Genomic DNA, 22,168 nt, shown 5'->3' with positions numbered 1-22,168 from the left:
ATTTAGATCTTTCAACATCATTGTTGTTTCATGAATGCAAACATGAAGAGACCTCTTCAATACAGTGCAGACTGCTCTATTCTTAATATAAGGCCAAGTTTTACATTAAAAAATATAACAAAAGTCTGCAAATAAATTAGCTTTACCCAATCCTTTAATTATCAATACTGAGTATAATCTCAAAAGCAATTTTATTTTACAATTCATACCAATTTGCAAACGCATTATTTAGAATAGCAAAAAGTGACATATATATATATATATATATATATATATATATATATATATATATTTATATATATGCTAAGAATAGTTTAATAATGAAAAACATGTACCATTCAATAAAATTCTTTCAAATGTCTAAATTCAAACGAATAAATTCACGCGAAAAGTCTTTCAGTTTGTTTCGACTACAGTTTTTAAAATTAGCAAAAATACTTTTGCGAATATATACTCTAAATTTATAAATACAATAATTTATACCCACGTATTTATTCCGATGTGAAGGTCGGACAGGAATTAAATTTGAATATTTTTCACTGCCAACAATCTTGAAAGTTCCGCTATTATCATTGCGAATTAACCAAATATATATTATGTCACAATTTGACTTCTATATGAACTTGACCGACAGAGAAGTTACACCCACAAATATTTTTATCAATCAAAGTGGAAGAATCACGCAGAATATAAACGATTCGTACAATCGCGAGCGGCTACGGGTAATATTCATTCATATATCATATCGTTTATCTCACATTAGCAAACTAGTGATGTATATCTCTGCAGGCAAATTGCAAGAATTTCTAGATTTCTTAATAAATAATATACAAAAAGTTATTCTAAAAATAAATTGCCTAAATTTGTACTAAATGTGAACATTTAGAAATATGTTAAGATTTAAAATAATGATACGGAACTCTGAATGTATAAAAAGTTAGTAGCAAAGAAAAGAAAAAAAGTTCAACAAGTTCAATCCAACCGTGGTATATGTTGTATGTAATTTGTAAATTTTTTTGCTTGTAATTCTATGTAACTTACAATGCCAACATTTCGTATATAAAAGTTGCAATCGTTTGTTTGAAGTATTATTACAACTAAGTTTTGAAAGTTCTCGATATAGACCGATACTGACCACAAAGGTTTTTACCGTCAAATGACTTTTATGCACTTACTCGAAAGAATCAACTCTTCGCGCCGCCTGTCGCAAATCGAATGTTTTCTAACAATACACGGAAAACAACTTTTTTTTGAAGAAATGCCAAAATGATCAGAAGGCCTCGAAGCATAATGATATCAAGAAATTTTCATTTTAAAAAATCAAAAATGGTTGCCCAATAAATACCATATTTTTTCCAGTCGTTTCCACAAACATCTACATTAAGGGTATATGACCGTTGGCATCCATCAATAATACAATTATCCATGAATCTGTTTCTGTTAAAATTTAGGAATGCATTAGGATAGCAAGTTAAACTGGATTACTCACATCAACAGTAAAACAAAATGGATGAAAAAAAAATGTGATCACTGTTCTGGTATTTGGAAGTAAATCTAAATCTATTATTATAGAAAACAAAATATTAATTTATCAAACGATCATAAAACCGATCTGGACTTATGGCGTTGAGAAGTGAGGTTGCGCCAGTAGATCGAGAATTTCATCTATTCGAAGGAAATAGTCAAAATTCTGGTATATTGCAAATGCACCTTTGTATATTAGCAACACAATAATACACAACCGTCGGAGAATTGACACTGTCCAGAAAGTAGTAAAAATAGAAGTGGAATCCATCACAATAAAAGATCATTAACCACAATAATCCTGCATTAATTCCCCTATTGATCGCCCATCATATATTAGAAGATGAAAAACAGCACCCCTTCAATAAATTAATGCATTAAAATGGAGTTGGACTTACTTTCACGTCATGTATGGATGTATGTAGAACTCCACTACGATTACCAAAATTATAATAACGAGCACAATAGTTTATATTTTTTCTGATTACTACTTAATCATAGTTAAAAAAAATCATTTTAGATTTTTTTGCGGTACTAGGATTTTGAATGGTGGATATTGTGAATATAATCAAAACTAAAACAATATTTAAATTCCATTATAAGTCAAAAATAACTGCGTATGAGTTAAAACATGTTCGACAATTCATTTAAATTTACAAAAACACGTAATGGAATTTTGCCGATTATATATTAAATAAAGTCTATAAATAATATATATATTTGCATTAGCCTTGAAAACACAGTTTTCAATAAAGATCGAATTATGAATGTGCATTTGTAGATAGGCTGTTGTGGTATGAATACGCGATGTGTGTATAATGCTGAAGTCCGATTTCCGGGCCATTTTCACAGTCAATATATACAGTTACGTTACACCTAACACGCGAACGATTATACATTAGCAAAAGATCTGATACATTTCGCTGGCACTGAAGAGACGGTTGCTTGTAATTCTATGTTACTTACAATGCCAACATTTCGTATATAAAAGTTGCAATCGTTTGTTTGAAGTATTACAACTAAGTTTTGAAAGTTCTCGATATAGACCGATACTGACCACAAAGGTTTTTACCGTCAAATGACTTTTATGCACTTACTCGAAAGAATCAACTCTTCGCGCCGCCTGTCGCAAATCGAATGTTTTCTAACAATACACGGAAAACAACTTTTTTTTGAAGAAATGCCAAATGATCAGAAGGCCTCGAAGCATAATGATATCAAGAAATTTCATTTTAAAATCAAAAATTGGTTGCCCAATAAATACCATATTTTTCCAGTCGTTTCCCCACAAACATCTACATTAAGGGTATATGACCGTTGGCATCCATCAATAATACAATTATCCATGAATCTGTTTTCTGTTAAAAATTTAGGAATGCATTAGGATAGCAAGTTAAACTGGATTACTCACATCAACAGTAAAACAAATGGATGAAAAAAAATGTGATCACTGTTCTGGTTATTTGGAAGTAAATCTAAATTATTATTAGAAAACAAAATATTAATTTATCAAACGATCATAAAACCGATCTGGACTTATGGCGTTGAGAAGTGAGGTTGCGCCAGTAGATCGAGAATTTCATCTATTCGAAGGAAATAGTCAAAAATTCTGAGGTATATTGCAAATGCACCTTTGTATATTAGCAACACGAATTAACAACCGTCGGAGAATTGACACTGTCCAGAAAGTAGTAAAAATAGAAGTGGAATCCATCACAATAAAAGATCATTAACCACAATAATCCTGCATTAATTCCCCTATTGATCGCCCATCATATATTAGTCCGATTTCCGGGCCATTTTCACAGTCAATATATACAGTTACGTTACACCTAACACGCGAACGATTATACATTAGCAAAAGATCTGATACATTTCGCTGGCACTGAAGAGACGGTTCAAGTTCAATATTGAATTTATAGTGCGTGCAGTCAAAAATAATCTATGTTTATCATAAATCGAAACAAAAAAGTAAAGAAGTAAATAGGATATTCAAGTAACACAAAAAGTAAAATGATGAATAATATAATAATGAACACTAAAATTACTTTCTAGACATTTGATGGATAAAATCTAATAAATTTCTCAGTAACGTCAGCCATATTGAGAGGTTGGATATTAAACAAAAGCAAAGAAGTTGTAATAGTTCTACTTCTACTAAAACAATTACAGTAAGAAATCGATTATGATAAAAAAAATCCTTCTGTTTCAAGCAATTGTCCCTTATTTTATATTATAATTTAGTTAAGTTAGCATATCTAGCAAAAGTGTCAAATATTTTATGCATATTTTGTATCCAGATATTACAAACTAAAAATAATATAGATAGCTGCATAATTACAAAATGGGGAGCTAGACCAATGCACAATTAGTCAACGTGATACTGCCTTGCATTCGCATTGATTCAATGGCAATCTTTATTAATGATGGTATATAAAATGAAGCATGAAAACTGCAAAATGGCATTAAAGCATTTTAAGTTGAAACCTGAACCTTCAAGAATGCATTCATCAAAATTTTATGATTTCTTTGAAGTAAGCAGTATAATTATTTAAATAAATTAAAATTGATTTAAAATAAATTCTAGAAGAATGAAATTAATAAATTTATACAGGAATTATTTCTCACAGAGACTTTGTATATTCTAGAATATTTTTCATGCTTATTTTGCCAATTGCTGATCAGTATCTTCAAACAAAATATGTGTAAAAAATAAAAAAATAATGTGTACTTTGTTCGAACATATTTATAAGTATTATGACAGTAATTGAGAACACTGGAATTACTAACTATTTTATATTATATAATACTAATATAAGATGAATATTTAACTTCCCTTAGGGCAAGTTATAGTAATCCCAAAAAAATCGAAAATGAAAATTTTTATATATCTTTACGTTTCAAAACTTTCTGAACATTTTGGCATACCTTAGAAAAAATGGATGTACGTGTGTGTGTGTGCGTGTATGTCTGTGTGTGCAGATACAAATTTTCGTCGACGATTTCGGGAACACGGATCAACCGATTTGAATAATTAAAAGAACATTCAATTCGTATTGATAAGGAGACGTGCTGATTAGTTTTTGGCGAAGGCAGGTCTAGCCGTTCCGAAGATACGGGGCAAAAAGTGCCAAAAACGGTAACTCAGTTTTTAAGAGAACGGAGCGTCTGATTTGAATAATAAAAATAACATTTTACTTGTATTGACAAGATGAAGAATTGATCAGAAATTGAATTTTCATGAAAGCAGGTCTAACGGTTTCGGAGATCTAATGAATAAAGTACAAAAAATGTCATCTGGCGGTTGAAAATGATCATTAGACATATGCACATCAAATGATCAGATATTTTATAGAGATTTTAACAATAAGTATAATTTTTTTAACATTTCTATGCGTTCCGCACCAATGCTCATGCGTTACACGGCGGCGCGGCACTTGGGCGCTTTGACATTTCGTCTCTATGCAGTTCAAGCAATACGATTGCTTTGAAAAAAAGTTCAGAATTTCCAAAATATGTCAAAATGAAGAAAACATTTTTCTTTTCAAAAAAATTTTGTTTTCAAAAGATAATTTTTTTTTTTTAAAAAAGTAATTTTTTGTCAAATTTAAAGTTTTTCAAAAATCTAATTTTTTAGAAGTAAAATTTTTTCAAAAATGTTAATTGTTTTTAAAAAAATAATAATTTTTGGTACGGAAAGTTCCAGCAATTTGACTTAAGGCACGATGCCTTAATTGCCTTAATACAGAATTCCACTTACAGCTACTTTTACGTTGTCAATACTGCTTGACAACAGGCTGCAAGAAGGGAGATCCAACCCGGGAATTATGATAAAACAAATATGAATCAAGATACACAAAAGCTCACATAAAAATATTAAATTCATACACTCAAAAATTAATATCGATCGAATTGTGCTGATTCTATAATCCACTATAACTAGGTAGCAAAAGAAAATGAAACGGGCGCCAAAGTGGTTGCATCAATAATGGTCTACGCGTAGTGCACAATATCACTACGAGCATATTTATTAACACATGCACAATATAGGACAGTCATTTGAATCGCACCGTTAAAACTGAACACCAGTAATATGAAACATACAAATTTAAATGTATAATTACCCGCATCTGTCAATGTATACAACCGTCGGTTAGTGAGAAGTAACTAATCGCGGTAACTCATTGTAATACATGTCCAAATGGATACATTTTGCCATGCTGGGAATAAGATAACGATAACGATTATCATATCATACAAATTATCAACATTAATCCTAGAACGAACCAGTGAGTAATGGACACGCCTGATGATATGAACTCTGAGATAATAGATAGAAAAAAATATAATACGACTGAATTAATATAATTATAGTATAAGCAGTATATAATATATTAATTTCTAGAATAAATTTTTTGATTTCGTGTATTCCTTAAATCATACTGTTTCAAGTAGTGATGTGCCAAGTCGAATCAAGTGATTCGAATCATTCGAATCAAGCCTTTAACGACTTGATTCGAATCAGATTTTACTTGATTCGAATCAACTCGCATCAAGCCGCGAAATATTTACTGTGATAAAATATGTATTAACACAATTTTCATAAATATAAAATTTTTTATAAATATAAATATAAAAAAATGTTTTAATTCAATTCAATATTATAATAAATAAAAAATAAATATCATAAATATAAAAAATAATAATGAATTAAATCATGCGAGCCACCCGACTTTCATATGCTTAAATGTATCAGCCCACTCCAATCGTCTTTATATGACTTTAACCGCATTCATCGACTAACTATATCATCCGACTTCATATGAGTCAAACCGAATCAAGCGGCGTTCTGAGTTATTCCGACTTCATATGAGTCAAACCGAAACAAGCGGCGATATGAGTTGTTCCGACTTCATGAGCCAAACCGAATCAAGCGGCGTTCTGAGTTGTTCCGACTTCATATGAGTCAAACCGAATCAAGCGGCGTTATGAGTTGTTCCGATTTCAATTCTGATTCGAATCATCCCGACTTGAAGCCGTTCGAGCGATATGAGTTCAAGCGATATGAGTTAACCGTATGGGCGATACAGTGCGTCGTCGTTCTTGCGTGTTTGTTTATTTTACGGAGCGCTGAGAGCGATTTTGTTCGTGAAATATCAATACACATTTTGATAATAATTAAGTGTTTTAGATTTTAAATGTTATCAGAATAAACCACTGGAAATTATGAAACGAGTTTCGGGAATCTTTCAATATAATTCTCTTTTGAAACAATTACTAAACACCAGAAAGTCAGTAAATAATATGTTAACTTCTGATTATGTAAGTAATGGCAAATTCACATTAATGAAATTAACTTTTCAGCTCTCAGTTTAGATGCGATCCTTTACTGATTACATTAGAATAAACAATCGACCCATGATTCCAAATATTATTTTATATGCTTTAGTGATGACACAATTGTTTGGTAATCTATTATTGTAAATTAATTTGAAGATATGTTTCAGCCGTCCTCAAAATTTTATTATTTTTAATAATTTTCAGAATATACTTTTTGATAGTAATTTATGTTTACAATTTCTACTTTGTCGCGGTTATATTGGTTAAACTGACAATTTTGATTATAAATTTCGATCACTTTTACTAAATTAATACATCCATGATTTTTTTCGTCCATATATATATACACCTAAGTCTGTTTTTACACGGAGATTGGTTCCAGAAGAATCTGTGTAAAAAAAACGTGTAAAAAAAGACATTAATCTTATACAAAAATGGGTGATTTGTTCCTAATCTCTAAAACCTATTAAAATTGGTGAAAAACAAGAATTTTTAAGAACAAGAATTAAATTAGTGCTATTCACATTTGCTTTGACCAGTAAAAAGTTTGTACGCGCTAAAGGGGAATTCACTTAAATCTTTAGGCTAGTGTTCGCAAACTATCGATACTAGTTCAATAATAAAAATGTTTTAGTATTATATATAATAGTTCGATTAAAATGAAAGTAAACGAAAAAATGTAAGTTAACATTTTACATATTCTCTCATATTTAAATTATGAGTAGGTACATCAATACTACATCAATAGCATACATGGCAAGCAAGTAAACTTCAAGAACTATTACCAATACTTTTGCACAATTCTATAAATACCGAATCAGCATAATATTTAAACTATGCAAACTTAAACATTTCTAATGTTCAATTGCTGGAAATAAGAAAAACACGGACTGCAAGCTGAAACAATATTTGGAGTTACTTTTGCGTTTGTTTATAGAAGAACACGTAATTTATTTCTTTTGCTAGTTCGAGATGTATTTCAAAAATTCATATGATGTACCACATCTAAACTATTACATTTTTGAAAGAAAATATTCGAATAATAGTCTGTTAACAACATCAAATATGTCAAAGCTTGAATAACTTGTCAATAACTCAAAAACATTTTTTCTCTCCATCAACTATAGGATGTTATTTTTCTTAAATAAGCATTTCAAAATTTCCGATTTTAATAGTAAAAATACTAAAAAAATCAATAGATACAAATTTTAAAAAAATTACATGAATTATGGCTATTATAATATGAGATATTCTTATCGGTATGAATGATTATTAAAAATCTGCAAGTAGAGGAAATCAATTGATTTTCGGATCTATAGTATATTTGCATAAAAGAAGTACTATTTCAAGGGCTTTTATAAAAAATATCAATGAATAGTTGCAAAAGTCTATCAGGGTCAAAATTTAAATATTTATATTTGACTTAAATAAATTATAATCACAAGGCAGTAACTTCTAATGTTACTGGCTAATTACAGTAAAGAATGAGTAGTTGAACTAATTACAAGTATTGCAAGTTGGATTTAAACATTTAGTTTATTTGAATTATCCTAATCGGTAATAGAGACTGCTAGTAATGTATTTAATTCATTTTGGCTCTAAACCGCTAAGCACACAATGTATCGCAACTAATGACCAACCAACACTAATTTATAACTTGGCCGTAAATTAATAAACAGTCAACAAAACGAAATTTATAGTTTTAACTATTAATATCATTCAATTTGCCTAAGGCAAAAGTTTGTAAAGGGTTTGTAAAGTTAATGCAGAATTTTACAAAAGTGTTTGGAAATGAATATTTGTTTTTTTTATTCTGTGCTTGATTAGCCAAATATCAAATTTAGAAATGCCATAACATAATGATAAATAAATAAAACTATATACTCAACTACTTTTTTGAACAGGTAAAGAACGTGATAAAGATATACCCACATATAAATTGATATCGAATGCAGACATTTTTTATGTTGTATTTATAATTATAATATTTTATACTATGACATTCAGTAATTGTTTTAACAATTATATGGCTTTTTGAATGAATGCCAGTTCGGTAGTTGTCCAATCCAGTTTTGACTAATTAACTCTATTGGAAGTATTTGTTAAATACTTCGAATTAAATATATTCGAAGTATATGTTGACATTTTATGAATATACACGCAGCTATACCTACGAGAGTCCATTTTCACTTAAGGTTGTATTTAAGATCTATAACCTCAAGTAGACAGACATCAAAGCTGCCTGAAGTCAAACTTGGCCGTGGCAGGGATAAAACCAGCGAACCCCGAACTAGTTTATGCTTGTGTTTGTAATAAAAGACTGGATATAATTGCAATATATCTTGATAGACAATGAACTATTTAGGAATTGAAACAAAATTATGCCTTTGGTTCCATATTAAAAAAATGTCCTACCTCAAGTAAAAGCATTGAAGTTTTAAAAAAATCAGATATTCAGTTAGGAAAGCATGTAAAGCTCATTATGATATTATGATGACGATCATCAAATCGTCTAACTCTGTCAAGTTCAATACGACGATCTTTTCATTAGCAAATTTCCACTTCAAATTAAAATATTACATAATTGTAGTAGTAATATGCTTCGTTCAATCAATTGTCATTTATCGCGGTGCCAAACTGTCAAATAAAACGTATTTGGAAATTCAATTACACAACGAAAATTGAGTTAAAATTGAATCAAATCTCATATTCTTCGCCAACTTCAAAAAAATGTAAAATAAGCGTACTGTCAGCATGCGAGATTTTTAGGTCCATTATTTAACAAATGTCTGTGTCATATTAAGAGACAGATTTTTTTTATATATTTTAACAGCAATCAGAACCTTAAGTCCTATGAGTTGTTGGGCTGAAACTTCTCCTTTCTTTGTATTTTTTAGATGGTAACCCAATGGTTAATCCATCCATATTTGATGATTTTTTTTATTAGATTTAATCTAATAGGACTGACTTTTTATTGGTGCAGCAATGCCGGGCAAGGGCTATTTTCACTTGGAAACATATTGCTATCTATATTTCCAAGTGAAAATAGTTGTCACTGCTGCCTGACAACAGGCTGCTCGAAGTGGGTATCGAAACTGGGACCTCTGATTCAGGTCCCGTCGCTCTTAACCGCTTACCTACAGGCGAGCCCAAGAAACAGATATTAAGAAAAATATATATAATATTTCTGTTTACTCCTTACTAACAATAAGAGTGAATAAACGTCCTCGTTATGTAACAAGGACAATAGATTATCCAGGAAGAAGTCTGATGTAAAAGCAAACTGTGTCTAGCAAAAAGAGGAGTAAAAGATTCCAATGTGTAGATTGAGTTTAATGACGAGAAGATTACAAGCAGAAGCGGAGGCAATCGTACGAGAGTAGGACCAGAGACATCAGAATATGGAACGTCCATTTATAAATAGATCTCTAAACCGCAGGTTCAGGGCTGGGTTTTTTTAATAGCAAAGTTAATAGCTTTGGTTTTAGTTTGCACAATAAAGGATACAAATCACTACAACATAATATACAAAATTTAAATTTTAAAAAATTGATATCCAATTCTATCCAGAATTAAATCATTAAATTTCGCATAAAATTGCAATAAAACATTTAAAGACCTTAGTTTATAATGTTTATTTGTTCACGTTTTTTTTAAATATTGGATTGACTTATGAATCAGAATATTGTCAACGGATGGTTTAATGCTTTTGGCACAGCACGAAAGTAGTACTGTTGCCAATAAAATTTAATGACATACTAAATCCAGCCGGAAAACATTTTTGTGGGAGAAATATTTACTACGGTTTGATCCTAATCCTAATTCATATCTAATACTGTATTAAATTAAGTAATGAGATAATATTATCCAATAAGTCAAATCATTTCTATTTAAAGAAAATACTCACAACAAAAAAATCATGAATGAAAGAGGAATCAGGAATGCTTCTTCTAAATTATATGAATATACATTTACTCTATAAGAACTACTTGCTATAAAATTATCAAATTTTATAAATAAATTTTCATAACTCTATCCGGAGCTAGAATCCAAAACCCTTACCTTTACAGTTCAATTGAATATTTGATATATTAAGAAAAATAATTAATTACTCAGTTAAGCTTATCATAAACAATTATGTTTAACTATGCACAAATCTATCCAAAACTTATGTTTCAAGAAAGGTACAACATGAAATATCCGTAAGAAGTAACACTAAAATAAAAAAATAACCATTATGGTGTACTTCTACTTTCAGGTAAAAATCACAAAAAATTACAATAACGCACAATTTTTTATTAAAATAGCCTATTTTGGGCACAGCGGTGTGAAATTGCAATAGGACTCAGCTCACGGACCTGCCGCCCTAGGGCAGTTCTATTCATTATTTCATTATATATGTGTATATTTATTTATACATATCATCAAAATATATCAGAATCAAATCTCAAATTTCAAATCAAATATCAAAATACAGTAAAAAAAACTTGACATAAGTTATATATAAGTTTCCTCACTTATGTGTAAAATAATCGATATGTGTAAATAATCGACTTAATCAACAAAAAGTGAGGTACAGATATTTAGATAAAATTTGAATTAGCTTTTACTGCTGATATCACTTTTACCTTATCATTTTAATCGATAAAATATAACCAATTATACAGATATATATGTATATATATATATATATATATTATATATATATATATATATATATATATATAACTAGCAAACCCGACGAACTCCGTTTCGCCACCAGATGGTTTTGTGAGAAAGATGAAGAAATTTTTTGTTTGTTTTATGTTTGAAAAGGAAAAAATTGATTTTATTACACAATAAAAAATTTATTACACTAAAAAAAAAAATACTTGACAAGAGCCTGAAATAATATCTATTATTATTGATTACGGCTTGCTTATGAATAAATAAATAAATAAATAAATAAATAAACAATAGTAATGAATTTATTTCGATTACAAAAATGAAGTGTTTTTTAGTTGAACTTCTCTAAGTAAATGAAAGTGAATCCGAAAATTATCCGTTTCATTGAAGTCCTTATTTTTTGTTTTTTGGTCTGACGTTAACACAAACAAAGCGTATGGTTTCTAACCTCGTGAACAGACAACGTATAACTGCCCATGTGAAAAACAATGATTTTCTAACTAATCCATTTGAAATTTATCCCGCAAACGCTAAGCGATTGGCCTTGCGACTTGTTAATTGTCATTGCGAACGCAAGACGAACTGGAAATTGAAGTCAAACGGAAGACCAGTCGGAATCATCGGTATGTCACCAAATCGCCAGCAATTTTTGATTGAATGGTGAAATTCAGTGCGTGTACACCATTATTGTTTGCGGCAAGAATTGCTTGTTGACTCTACCAAGCATAATTCTGATAATTCTCACTAGTGTCATTACTCGAATTTTTAATTACGGTGCGTGAAGTTATAGCAAGGCACGATGCCATGCACCACTAACGTAATAAACCTTGCAAAGCCCGAGACCTTTCCAACGAATGCAAAATTGTCGAAATCGGTTTGTGCGTTATGGAGTCATATCGTCAGGAAGGAAATTCCGATTTATTTTTATACATATGTAGATTACAAATATAATTATATTTATACAAAAATTCCTCAAGATATATATATATATATATATATATATATATATATATATATTGAATGGTAGAATCTTGGATTTGTGTATATTTTGTAGAGTTTCGAACAAGAATCCAAAAATAATAAAAAATAAAAAAACAAGAAAAGTTTTTAATAAACAATTTCTTTATTTAATTATTTCTTTACTGTCAACGTTTCGGGACTAGGTACGTTCCATCTTCAGGACATCTGTCAAGAAACATGATCTTGATGAGATTTAAGCAAACAATATGTTTAGGAATAGAAAATAGATTTTTCTTAAATAATAAATTAATTGTAACAAATAATAATGTACAGAAATATGATAATATGATCAAAATGAAAATGATAAAAATAAATGAGTGGATTATCAGAACAGGATATTAAAAATGATAGAAATTCTTTCAAGAAATCAAGAGCATGTTTCTTGTGACAGATGTCCTGAAGATGGAACGTACCTAGTTCCGAAACGTTGACAGTAAACAAATAATTAAATAAAGAAATTGTTTATTAAAAACTTTTCTTGTTTTTCTATTTTTTATTATTTTTGGATTCTTGTTCGAAACTCTACAAAATATATATATATATATATATGCATTACTTAGCTGATACCACACAATGCTTCCCTTGATAATATTAAAATGGAATTTCTGGATATGGTATAATTTTTCATATGTCAAGGTGCCCAGTATGCTACATTTTATATAGTTTATAATATACTGTATAATTTAGAAATGTAAAAATATGTGAATGATATTCGGTTTGGAAATCTAAATATAAAAAATCCTGAACTATTAGCAAAGCAGTAAATCAAGAGTCGATTGAGCGTCGACGTTAAAAACCGTGCCGATAAATGAAATGTTGAAATGCGTTGTAAAAGGAGAGCGCATCAACATAGTTTCAAGTGGTAATACTCGAATTGTTTGATATCTAACAGCAATGCGGAAGAACAAGGCCAAATGCAATACACACAGTACGCAATACGCGTGTATATCTAGCTTTAAGACTTTATTGCGGACTGCTAAATCAGATCCAGAAGGAAGAAGTAAAAGTGATCCAAAACTGGTATATGTAGTCACTTATTAGCAACATGCGGTTTCAGCTGCAAAATTGTTCATGAATTGATCAATTAGAAAATAGTAAATTGTTATAAATAACTATAGTGCAGAGAGGAGTTTAAAGTTCCGCGGGCAAAAAGGTCCATCACCGATATCTCAAAAACGAGTTGAGTTAATTATTTTTTCACAACAATAATTGAAAATAGTAGAAAAAACATGTATGACCAGACATCACCTCTAGTATTACGGCGACGCTATCGAAAGATAAACGGCAATGTTTAAAAATTCATAACAAAAGTATATTGTTTCGTTGTTAGTTTTTTTACCGTGAGCACTGTTGTTTAGATAACGAGACTTTGCTATTATTTTTAAATATACATTATTTAAATGTTGTAAAATTTGTATTTTAATTTTTAAGTTAAATTCAACAGTTTTTTATATAAACTCTATAAAAGTTTACAATGGTAAATTGGATAACCCGAATGTTTACACTGACAAAAGTGTGAACAATAAAAAATAGTAATTAAAAAAGTAAATTGAGTTACAAGCAATTTTACAAAAAATAAGTAAATAATTAGTGGTGTATTGCAACTCTGCTAATGATTATTTTTGACAAAACACCAGATCAAGGTTTTATACAGTGTTATTTCTGTAAAAAACTTACCCTTATAATTTATATTTTGCATTGGTTGAACAATGTAGCCCATTATTTCGTAAAATCCCTTCAAAATTAAAAATAAAACATTGGAACTGATTGCCCTCTTGTTGTCTCGTTTCACCCTGCGTATGGGGTGAAAAAGCCCGGTGTCAAATTTTTGAAAAACAGCAAAAAAGAATATTTCTATAATGAGGAATTAGCTAGGAGTTTCACTGAACATATGTGTTATTTGTTGTAATATAATTAGTTTGGTTTTCACAAAATAATTTCTCAAAGTCAAATTGGACCTCTGTGCCCCGCCCTATCCTATATCAATTATTGATAAAACTAATTCACTAGACATGATAAATTGTGATAAGATTTGCATGTTTAAGAACTAATTCGGTGAAATTCATTTCAGCAAAAAATAAGTTTTTTTTATTTTTGAAACATAGTTTTAGTTTTTCTCTATAAGCTATAGTGATAACGTTTCTCCTGAATAGAGCGTGAACTTTAGAAGCTAACTCTACCGTGACGTATCTATATTTGAAATAAAATTATTTATAGAATTTTCTAATACGGATGACATATTTTTAATTTGATGAAGCAATACTGGGAAACATATTTTAGATCTATATTTTCAAGTAAAAACTGATATAACTACTGCTTGATATCAGTCACTTCAAGGAGGATCGATCCTGGAGACTTCTGGTTGCAGATCAAAGTCCTACTATAAGCAAGATCTTGGTACATTACATTTAAAGATAGTGGGACAATTTGATATTTTCCGATAGTGAATAAGAATTCTTTTGAGGACAAAATAGAAGTTTATATCAGTGATTGTTTTCGTTTCACAAAATATTAATAAATATTATTACTGATTAAAGGTTAAGTGATATTAACACTTTGGGGACGGCTGTCCACCTCAGTGGACAAACATACTCTGTGAGGCACAGGCTATTTTATAAACAATGACTCAGTTTGCATAGAAAAGTTTAATAAATTACACATAGCAGTGATAAACAGTATTGTATTTTGAAAATAATTTTAAGTTATTTTAGTAGTATTTTTAGCCTTTTTCTTAGCTAAATGGTCATTTTTTTAATTTCTAAAACGATCGAGCGCCTTTAAATATGGCAAAACGACTGGTAAATTTTGTGAATTAAGCAGTAGTGAAGATGAGTTTCAAATAGACATTCATACAGACAAATTTTACGAAATTACTATTCGCACCGATGATAGTGATGAATGTGATGATGATATTATCCAACCAACAAAAAGAAGAAGAAGTTCGACAAAATAAATGAAGAGCGGGAAGACATTAGCAAATGTGCCGATCCTCCTTCAATAATCGAGCTTGACATACATCAACAAACACCCCGACTACAAATACCAAGCAATATAAAACATCAAATAGATTATTTTACTTTATATTTTACAAATGAATTATTAGATAATACAATGGAAAAAACAAACCATTATGGCTGCAAAAAATGAACAAATATACTGACTAATCATTGTTCTAAATATTCTAAATGCGGGAGAAAGAAAAAGGAATTGTATTGTCTGTTCTGACAGAAACGCACCAGACAGAAGGCGGCGAACATTTTATTGTAAAACATGTCAAAATCAACCAGCTATGCATTTTGGAAATTGTTTTGAACGTCACCATTCTTTATAAAGTGATAAAAAATAAATTAATATTATAAATGTATGTCCTTCAATGACACAAATTTTTATCAAACAAATTTCATAACATACACAATGAAATCAAGTTTACAGCCGGTAAAGTAGATTGTTTTGAAATCGGTGCCGTCCCGAAAGTGTTAAGTTATTCTGGGATTGAAAAATTTTGAATTATATTAAATTTATAAAAATAATGTATACGCATATAAATTATTTTTATCGCAGCTACACCTTTTCTCTCATAAAATTTCAAAACCTTGCTAATTTACGTACGAAAACTTAATTACCATAATTCAGACATCAGAAGCCATCAGAAAGGCAAGTATGCGGAAATACATATGGAACATTTAAAAATACCAATTCTCTTAACACAATAACTTAAAAGAGTGCGCTTGTCTATATCTCTCGCGTACATCGTAAACAAACAATCCATCAAATCTACTAGACGCGTCATTCTTTGACAGTTCTAGACCGTATTCATCCTACTTATTTAATGAGAGTGTCGTGGAAAACATAAAAATTTTACTAATATTTTAATACAATCTCTATTAGCACGAAGGTTATGTTTTTGTCAAAAACACTTCAAATACTTATAGAAGTAACTTTTGCTTATAACAAGAATATTTCAATAGTAAAACTTCTCAACTTCTCGTAGGGTAATGAGACAAAAATGAAAATGAAAATTTCAATTATCTTCCGACGTTTCTGAGGTTTCTGAACATTTTCGAATACCTCAGAAAAAATAGATGTGTGTGTGTGTGTGGGTGTCTGTAGTATGTATGTATGTATGAATACAATTTTTCGTCGAAATTTTTGAATGCACCGGTCAACCGATTTGAATGATTCAAAAAGCAATCGATTGCTATTGATAAGGAGACGTTTTTGGCAATGCAGTGCAGAAAATAGAAATCGAGTTTTACCAATTCAAAATCATTCAATTTGTAATGATAGGGAGAAGTGATGATTAGTTTTTAGCGAAGGAAGGTCCAGCCGTCGTAGATCCGGAGCTAAATGTGCACAAAATAACAATTTTTGGAAGAAGTAAGCATCGAATTTGAATGATTCAAAAAAATTTCAGATTGTGTTAACGTAACGATAGCTTTTAGGGAAAGCAAAAAAAAACTTTTTTAATATCAAAAAAAAATTTTTTTTTTGAATATAGAAAATAATTCAGATTTGAATTTTAATTCTAGCTTAGGTAGTAAAGCTCACTTATATACTTCAAATAAAGAATTTTAACTTTGCAATTCAATTTATATAATTCTTAGAAATGTTCTTAATTTTAAATCAGATTGATTAAGTTTTGTTTAATTACTTTTCAGTAAACATATATAAACATCGTCAACCAATTCATAAGCTCTTATATTTTGTCTATAAAATAAAAATAATAAAAGCTAAAGCATTTATAATAATCTATTTGAAAACATTTAATATTCCCCGAATATTTCATTACATTACGCGAAGTTCCAGCATTTTGCCTTAAGGCACAATGCCACCACTAGTTTAATTAATATTTAATAATTTTATTCTATCTAACTAATCATATCATAATCTAATAACATTCTAACTATCAAATACAAAATAGCAAATATATTCATATTATATTATATCATATTTCATGTAATAAAGCAAATTACATTTATTAACTTACCGAAGGAGAAGTTTATGTTTTCATCAAAAAATCCGATTCGCTAATTTTATGTTTTCTCGACGTTTCAAGCCATTCTGAATCGAATGAGACCAAATTTGGAAAAACTATGTGTGTGTGAACAGATTTTTTGCCGTAAATCGACGTTTTCTCGAAAACGGCTGGGCCGATTTCTAAAATTTAAAAGCCATTCGATGTATCTCGACGAGGACTATTATTTGTCTGTTTTGTGCGACGATCGGCCAAGCCGTTTCTTTATAAATCGCACAAACGTGAAACATTTTTCGTCTACGTTTTAGCCCGCAATTCTGAACCGATTTTAAAAATTCAAAAACCATTCGAAATATATTGGTTGGGAATCGTGCTGATTAGTTTTTGGTTGAGATCGGCCGGGACGTTCTCTTGTAATAAAGTTTTTTAAAAAAAAATTTGACGATTTTTATGATTATTATTTTGACGGTATTTACCATAGTCTTCTAGATCATACTAAAATATTACGGCCCTACGACAAATGGTTTAGCTTTAAAAATTCGTTAAAGTTTGCAAAAATTGGTATCGTTTTTTTGACATTTGTCAAAATTAGACCTTTGATCGACGTTTTCTCAAAAACGACCTAATCGATTTCAGAAATTTAAAAGCCATTTGATGTATTTCGGCGAGGACTATCATTTGTCAGTTTTGGGTGACGATCTGCCAAGTCGTTTCTTTGTAATTTAAAAATAAGTGTTAAACTTTTCGTCCTCATTTAAGCTCATCCTACCGAACCGATTTTAAAAAATCAAAAACTGTTCGAAAGATATTAGTTGGGAATGATACTGATTAGTTTTAGGTGAAAATCTACCGAGCCGTTTCTTGTAATTAACTGTTGAAAAAAAAAATTAAGCCGATTTTTATGGAATTTTTTTAGCGATATATACCATGGTCTTATAGAATTTACTGAAATATTACGGCCTTACGACTAATAGTTTGATTTTAAAAATTCATCAAAGTTTGAGAAAATGAGTAGTTCTTTTGACATTTGTTAAAATTAAAATTAGACTATTTACTTGGTATAATGATAGAGTACTTGGTCTTGAACATAATAAACCATTAAAGTCCTGGAAACTGGTTCAATTATAAAAATTATTGATTTCTGAAATTTACTTTTAGAAAATACTCCGAGTTAATCTGTTTGTTTGTTTTCAATTATGTGTAATAAATCCACTCGGAATACTTTTAATCACTCATAAATTAAATTAGTTTTTATTGATTAAGTCGATTATTTACTCATATCGGGAAGTTCATGTAACTTGCCTCAAGGCTAAATACCAAACCAACTAGTTTACTCTTATTATTAACAAAATAGTTGTAGTAAATTGCATTTGGAAATGAAAAAAAAAACTGCGGTTGCTATTGATTATTATTCTTATTATTCTTCTAATCATTAATAATTCTAATCGTACACTTTCAGATAATTGAGAATTCACATTATTGGATCTTCAAAATCGTGCCTTGAGTTTTGCGAGGTTTAAGTAATAACTGTCACAGTTTCATATATAAAACTTCTACATACTGAATTATGCAAAGAATCTTAATAAATTTAATCTATTCCTATTGCTCACGTACACGAATAAATTAATAAATCTTTTTGATTTGAAAATAAACTGCTAAATTACTTCTAGCAGACGTATCTGTAGCGAAAAGATTTAGACATGGCCTTCAATCTATTTATCAACGTATAAATACAGTTTTCTTAAATTAAAAAGTATTGAAAAGCTCAAGGTTTTAAATAGTGTGAAAAATTTCGAAATGTGCCAATACAAAATAATAGGCTGAAACAATTGAATAAAAAATATTAACTCTGTTAACAGGGCGTCCATTAATCACGTGAGGTTTTTAGGGGGAGGGGAGGTTTGACAAAAAATCACGAAATATCACATGAGGGAGGGAGGGGTATAGTAAGATATCACGTGTATTTATTTTTTAACTGTTTTTTTTTAATCAAACATTTTCAAAAAAAATTACTTCATTCAAAAATTTTACAGTTTTTTCACATAACTAAAAATACACGTGATATTTGGTGAGGGAGGGGGGGTAATTTTGAATACCACCATGTATCACCAAGGGGGAGGGAGGGGTCCAAAATCCTAAAAAACTCGCTCACGTGATTAATGAACGCCCCTGATGCAGTTTGTACACATCCAAGAAGATAAAATTTGCTGTGCAATCGGATTTGGCTGAAATTTTTATTACTTCTGATATTCATGTGGAGAGTGAATGCAATGACATAAAAAGCCGTCGAGAAATTCGTAAAATTAGTGTAATAACTGCGCATCATAAAAGCCATCGTCTGTTATTTTCGTAAAACATTTTAAATAAAACAAACTCGTAAATTGTCCACGCGAATGCAGACGACTCATCTGATCGTAATGACACTACAAACACTAAAAACACAGCCAAGACGTAGAAAAATGGTGGGAGATATGTTACATAAATCCATGAATATATAGAGGAATGTGCCAATAAAAAAGAAAAAAGGCAGAAAATAGCCCACAATGAAAAGAAGATCAATAATTGTGCCATCAGATATAATAATACGCTACAGAATTTTATAATTAGATATAACAATTTGATCAAAATTTATAAGTATATCACATATGCCAAGTAGTTCATTCAGTAGTATTCCATTCAAAATCGAATACATAACAAACATGGTAGGAAAATAAGAAAACATGAATAAAAAATCGTTTGTGTTCAAGTACTTAAAAAATGGTAAAGTAGTGCCATGTAAATAAACTGGATAGAAAACAAAAGATCAATTGAAAATAGACTGTCTACGCATACATTTTCCATATTAAAAATATCTCCTTCCGTTACACACGGACATCCAGACGGTTTGGTCATCAGTGTGATGCAAACATGCTGTCAAATATTAAATATCCAATGCATTAAAAAATGGCTCAACTAATGAAGAAAATTACTGCTTTCAGAAGATTAAAATGGCTATGCGTTAAAAATACATGCTTGAAAAAATTTCGTCATTTAATTTAAATGAGCGTTGAAACACTTAAGAATCGTATATCAACTAGTTATATCGTATTCCAAAATGCCATCTTTTTGACAGGTGGGATGAAAGAAGCGTAATGAAGCTTATAAACCATATATATATATATATATATATATATATATATATATATATATATATATATATATATGTGAGTGTGTGTGTTTTAAATATAAGAATATATCATAAAACATTTCAAATACGCATACATTCAAATCCGCCATTTCCATATAATTATATTTCCAAAAACTCCTTATATTTGCTTTCAACATGCAATATGTGTAACAGTATTCAAATATAAATTTTACTCCTTATAAAAATAAATTTTGCTGTTCCTAATCTACATCAGTAGTAGTTTGGTGAATATGGGTATATGGCACATACATTGTAAAGATAATTATAGACTAGTGACAAACCAAACGCCAAGAAATAAACAGAAAAACAAATATCGATAAAGCATTAAAAATTCTGAGGCAAAAATCACTAACGACTTGGATTTTCCTACCGTCGCAATGCTTGCAGCGTTTGGCGCGTGGCTCTCCGTGACCTGCCGGACCAGTGCTAACGGGCATCGTCGGCTCTCGAGTCGATCTCAATGCTGATCAGCATCGACCCGATCGAAATTAACAGCCCTGGGCAACGACATCGAACACCCCTCGGCTACGGGGGGCGTCTTACGTTGCGCCCCGCGCACCCTCACCGTATTGTCAACATTGATAAACAATCCAAGCAATAACAAGGAAAAACTCAACCTGTTCCGCTTTAAGATACAGGCAATTTCAACGAAACACACCACTTTACCCGACTTTTGATCGTTCATAAGAATATAAAAATATGTATAAAAACTGGAATCACGTGGAAGTATTATGAAGCATTAGTTGTGATGATTGTGTATGCGTGATATATGATTAGTGGCTGATAAATTAATTTTTCTGTCGCCTCACTTGGCGGTTGGCGCGGTACTGATTTGCCTGCTGTTAGTCCGGCATCGGCGTTGCTTTGGACCGTCCGCGATTTATTTCGGGAAGCGCCGATTAGAGCCACGCGTCGCCGCTAGGAGGCCGAAGCAGTATCAGCAGCAGATCCAAAAGCCTACTGTTCATCTAGCACGTGCTATATCTACAGCTTCATAATACACCTGCAGTACGACTCGATGCATCGAATAACTACAATATAGTAAAATGGGCTGGGCAGATAAAATATAATCCAGATTTGATGCTATCTATGCATATTCTCTCGATCAGTTAAGTGTATTGTCGTCTGATTATTATGAGTTGCGTTTTACCACGGTCAAAAATGTTCGAGTTCAACAAACACCATAATTTTTTTTAATTCAGAATATACAACATCTTTAATTGCAAGTTTATAATTGAGTATTTTGGTATATGTAATAAATTGTAACATTCATTTTTATGAATGTGCTAACGTTGTTATCAGAAATATTGAATGAAATCTTAGATATTGTAAATTGAATGCATCAATTAATTGCACTGGGCTGATTTTGATGCAAATTTTCTCGAACAATTGAGCATATGGTTGTCTGATTATTAGAAGTTGCGCGTGTTGGTTTTATACCGATGCCATAAACGTTC

General features: G+C 30.3%; 1 protein-coding gene across 1 annotated transcript in view; it reads right to left on the bottom strand.

The window, feature by feature from the left end:
- The window catches only part of LOC113387657 (MKL/myocardin-like protein 1), an 82,041-nt gene extending 60,638 nt beyond the window's left edge, over window positions 1-21,403 (bottom strand). The window contains 1 exon segment of the mRNA XM_026625015.1: window positions 21,082-21,403. Within this exon segment, the coding sequence (XP_026480800.1) occupies window positions 21,082-21,148 (67 nt within the window). The 5' untranslated portion in view covers window positions 21,149-21,403.
- Between the last annotated feature and the right edge of the window lie 765 nt (window positions 21,404-22,168).

The sequence above is a fragment of the Ctenocephalides felis genome, unplaced genomic scaffold (genome assembly GCF_003426905.1).
Source record: "Ctenocephalides felis isolate EL2017-DRISC unplaced genomic scaffold, ASM342690v1 CF-g0.4_SCAFFOLD_03572, whole genome shotgun sequence".
Classification (NCBI taxonomy): Eukaryota; Metazoa; Arthropoda; class Insecta; order Siphonaptera; family Pulicidae; genus Ctenocephalides; species Ctenocephalides felis.
The sequence above is the reverse complement of the archived record's forward strand: the minus strand, read 5'-3'. Positions and strand labels throughout refer to the sequence as shown.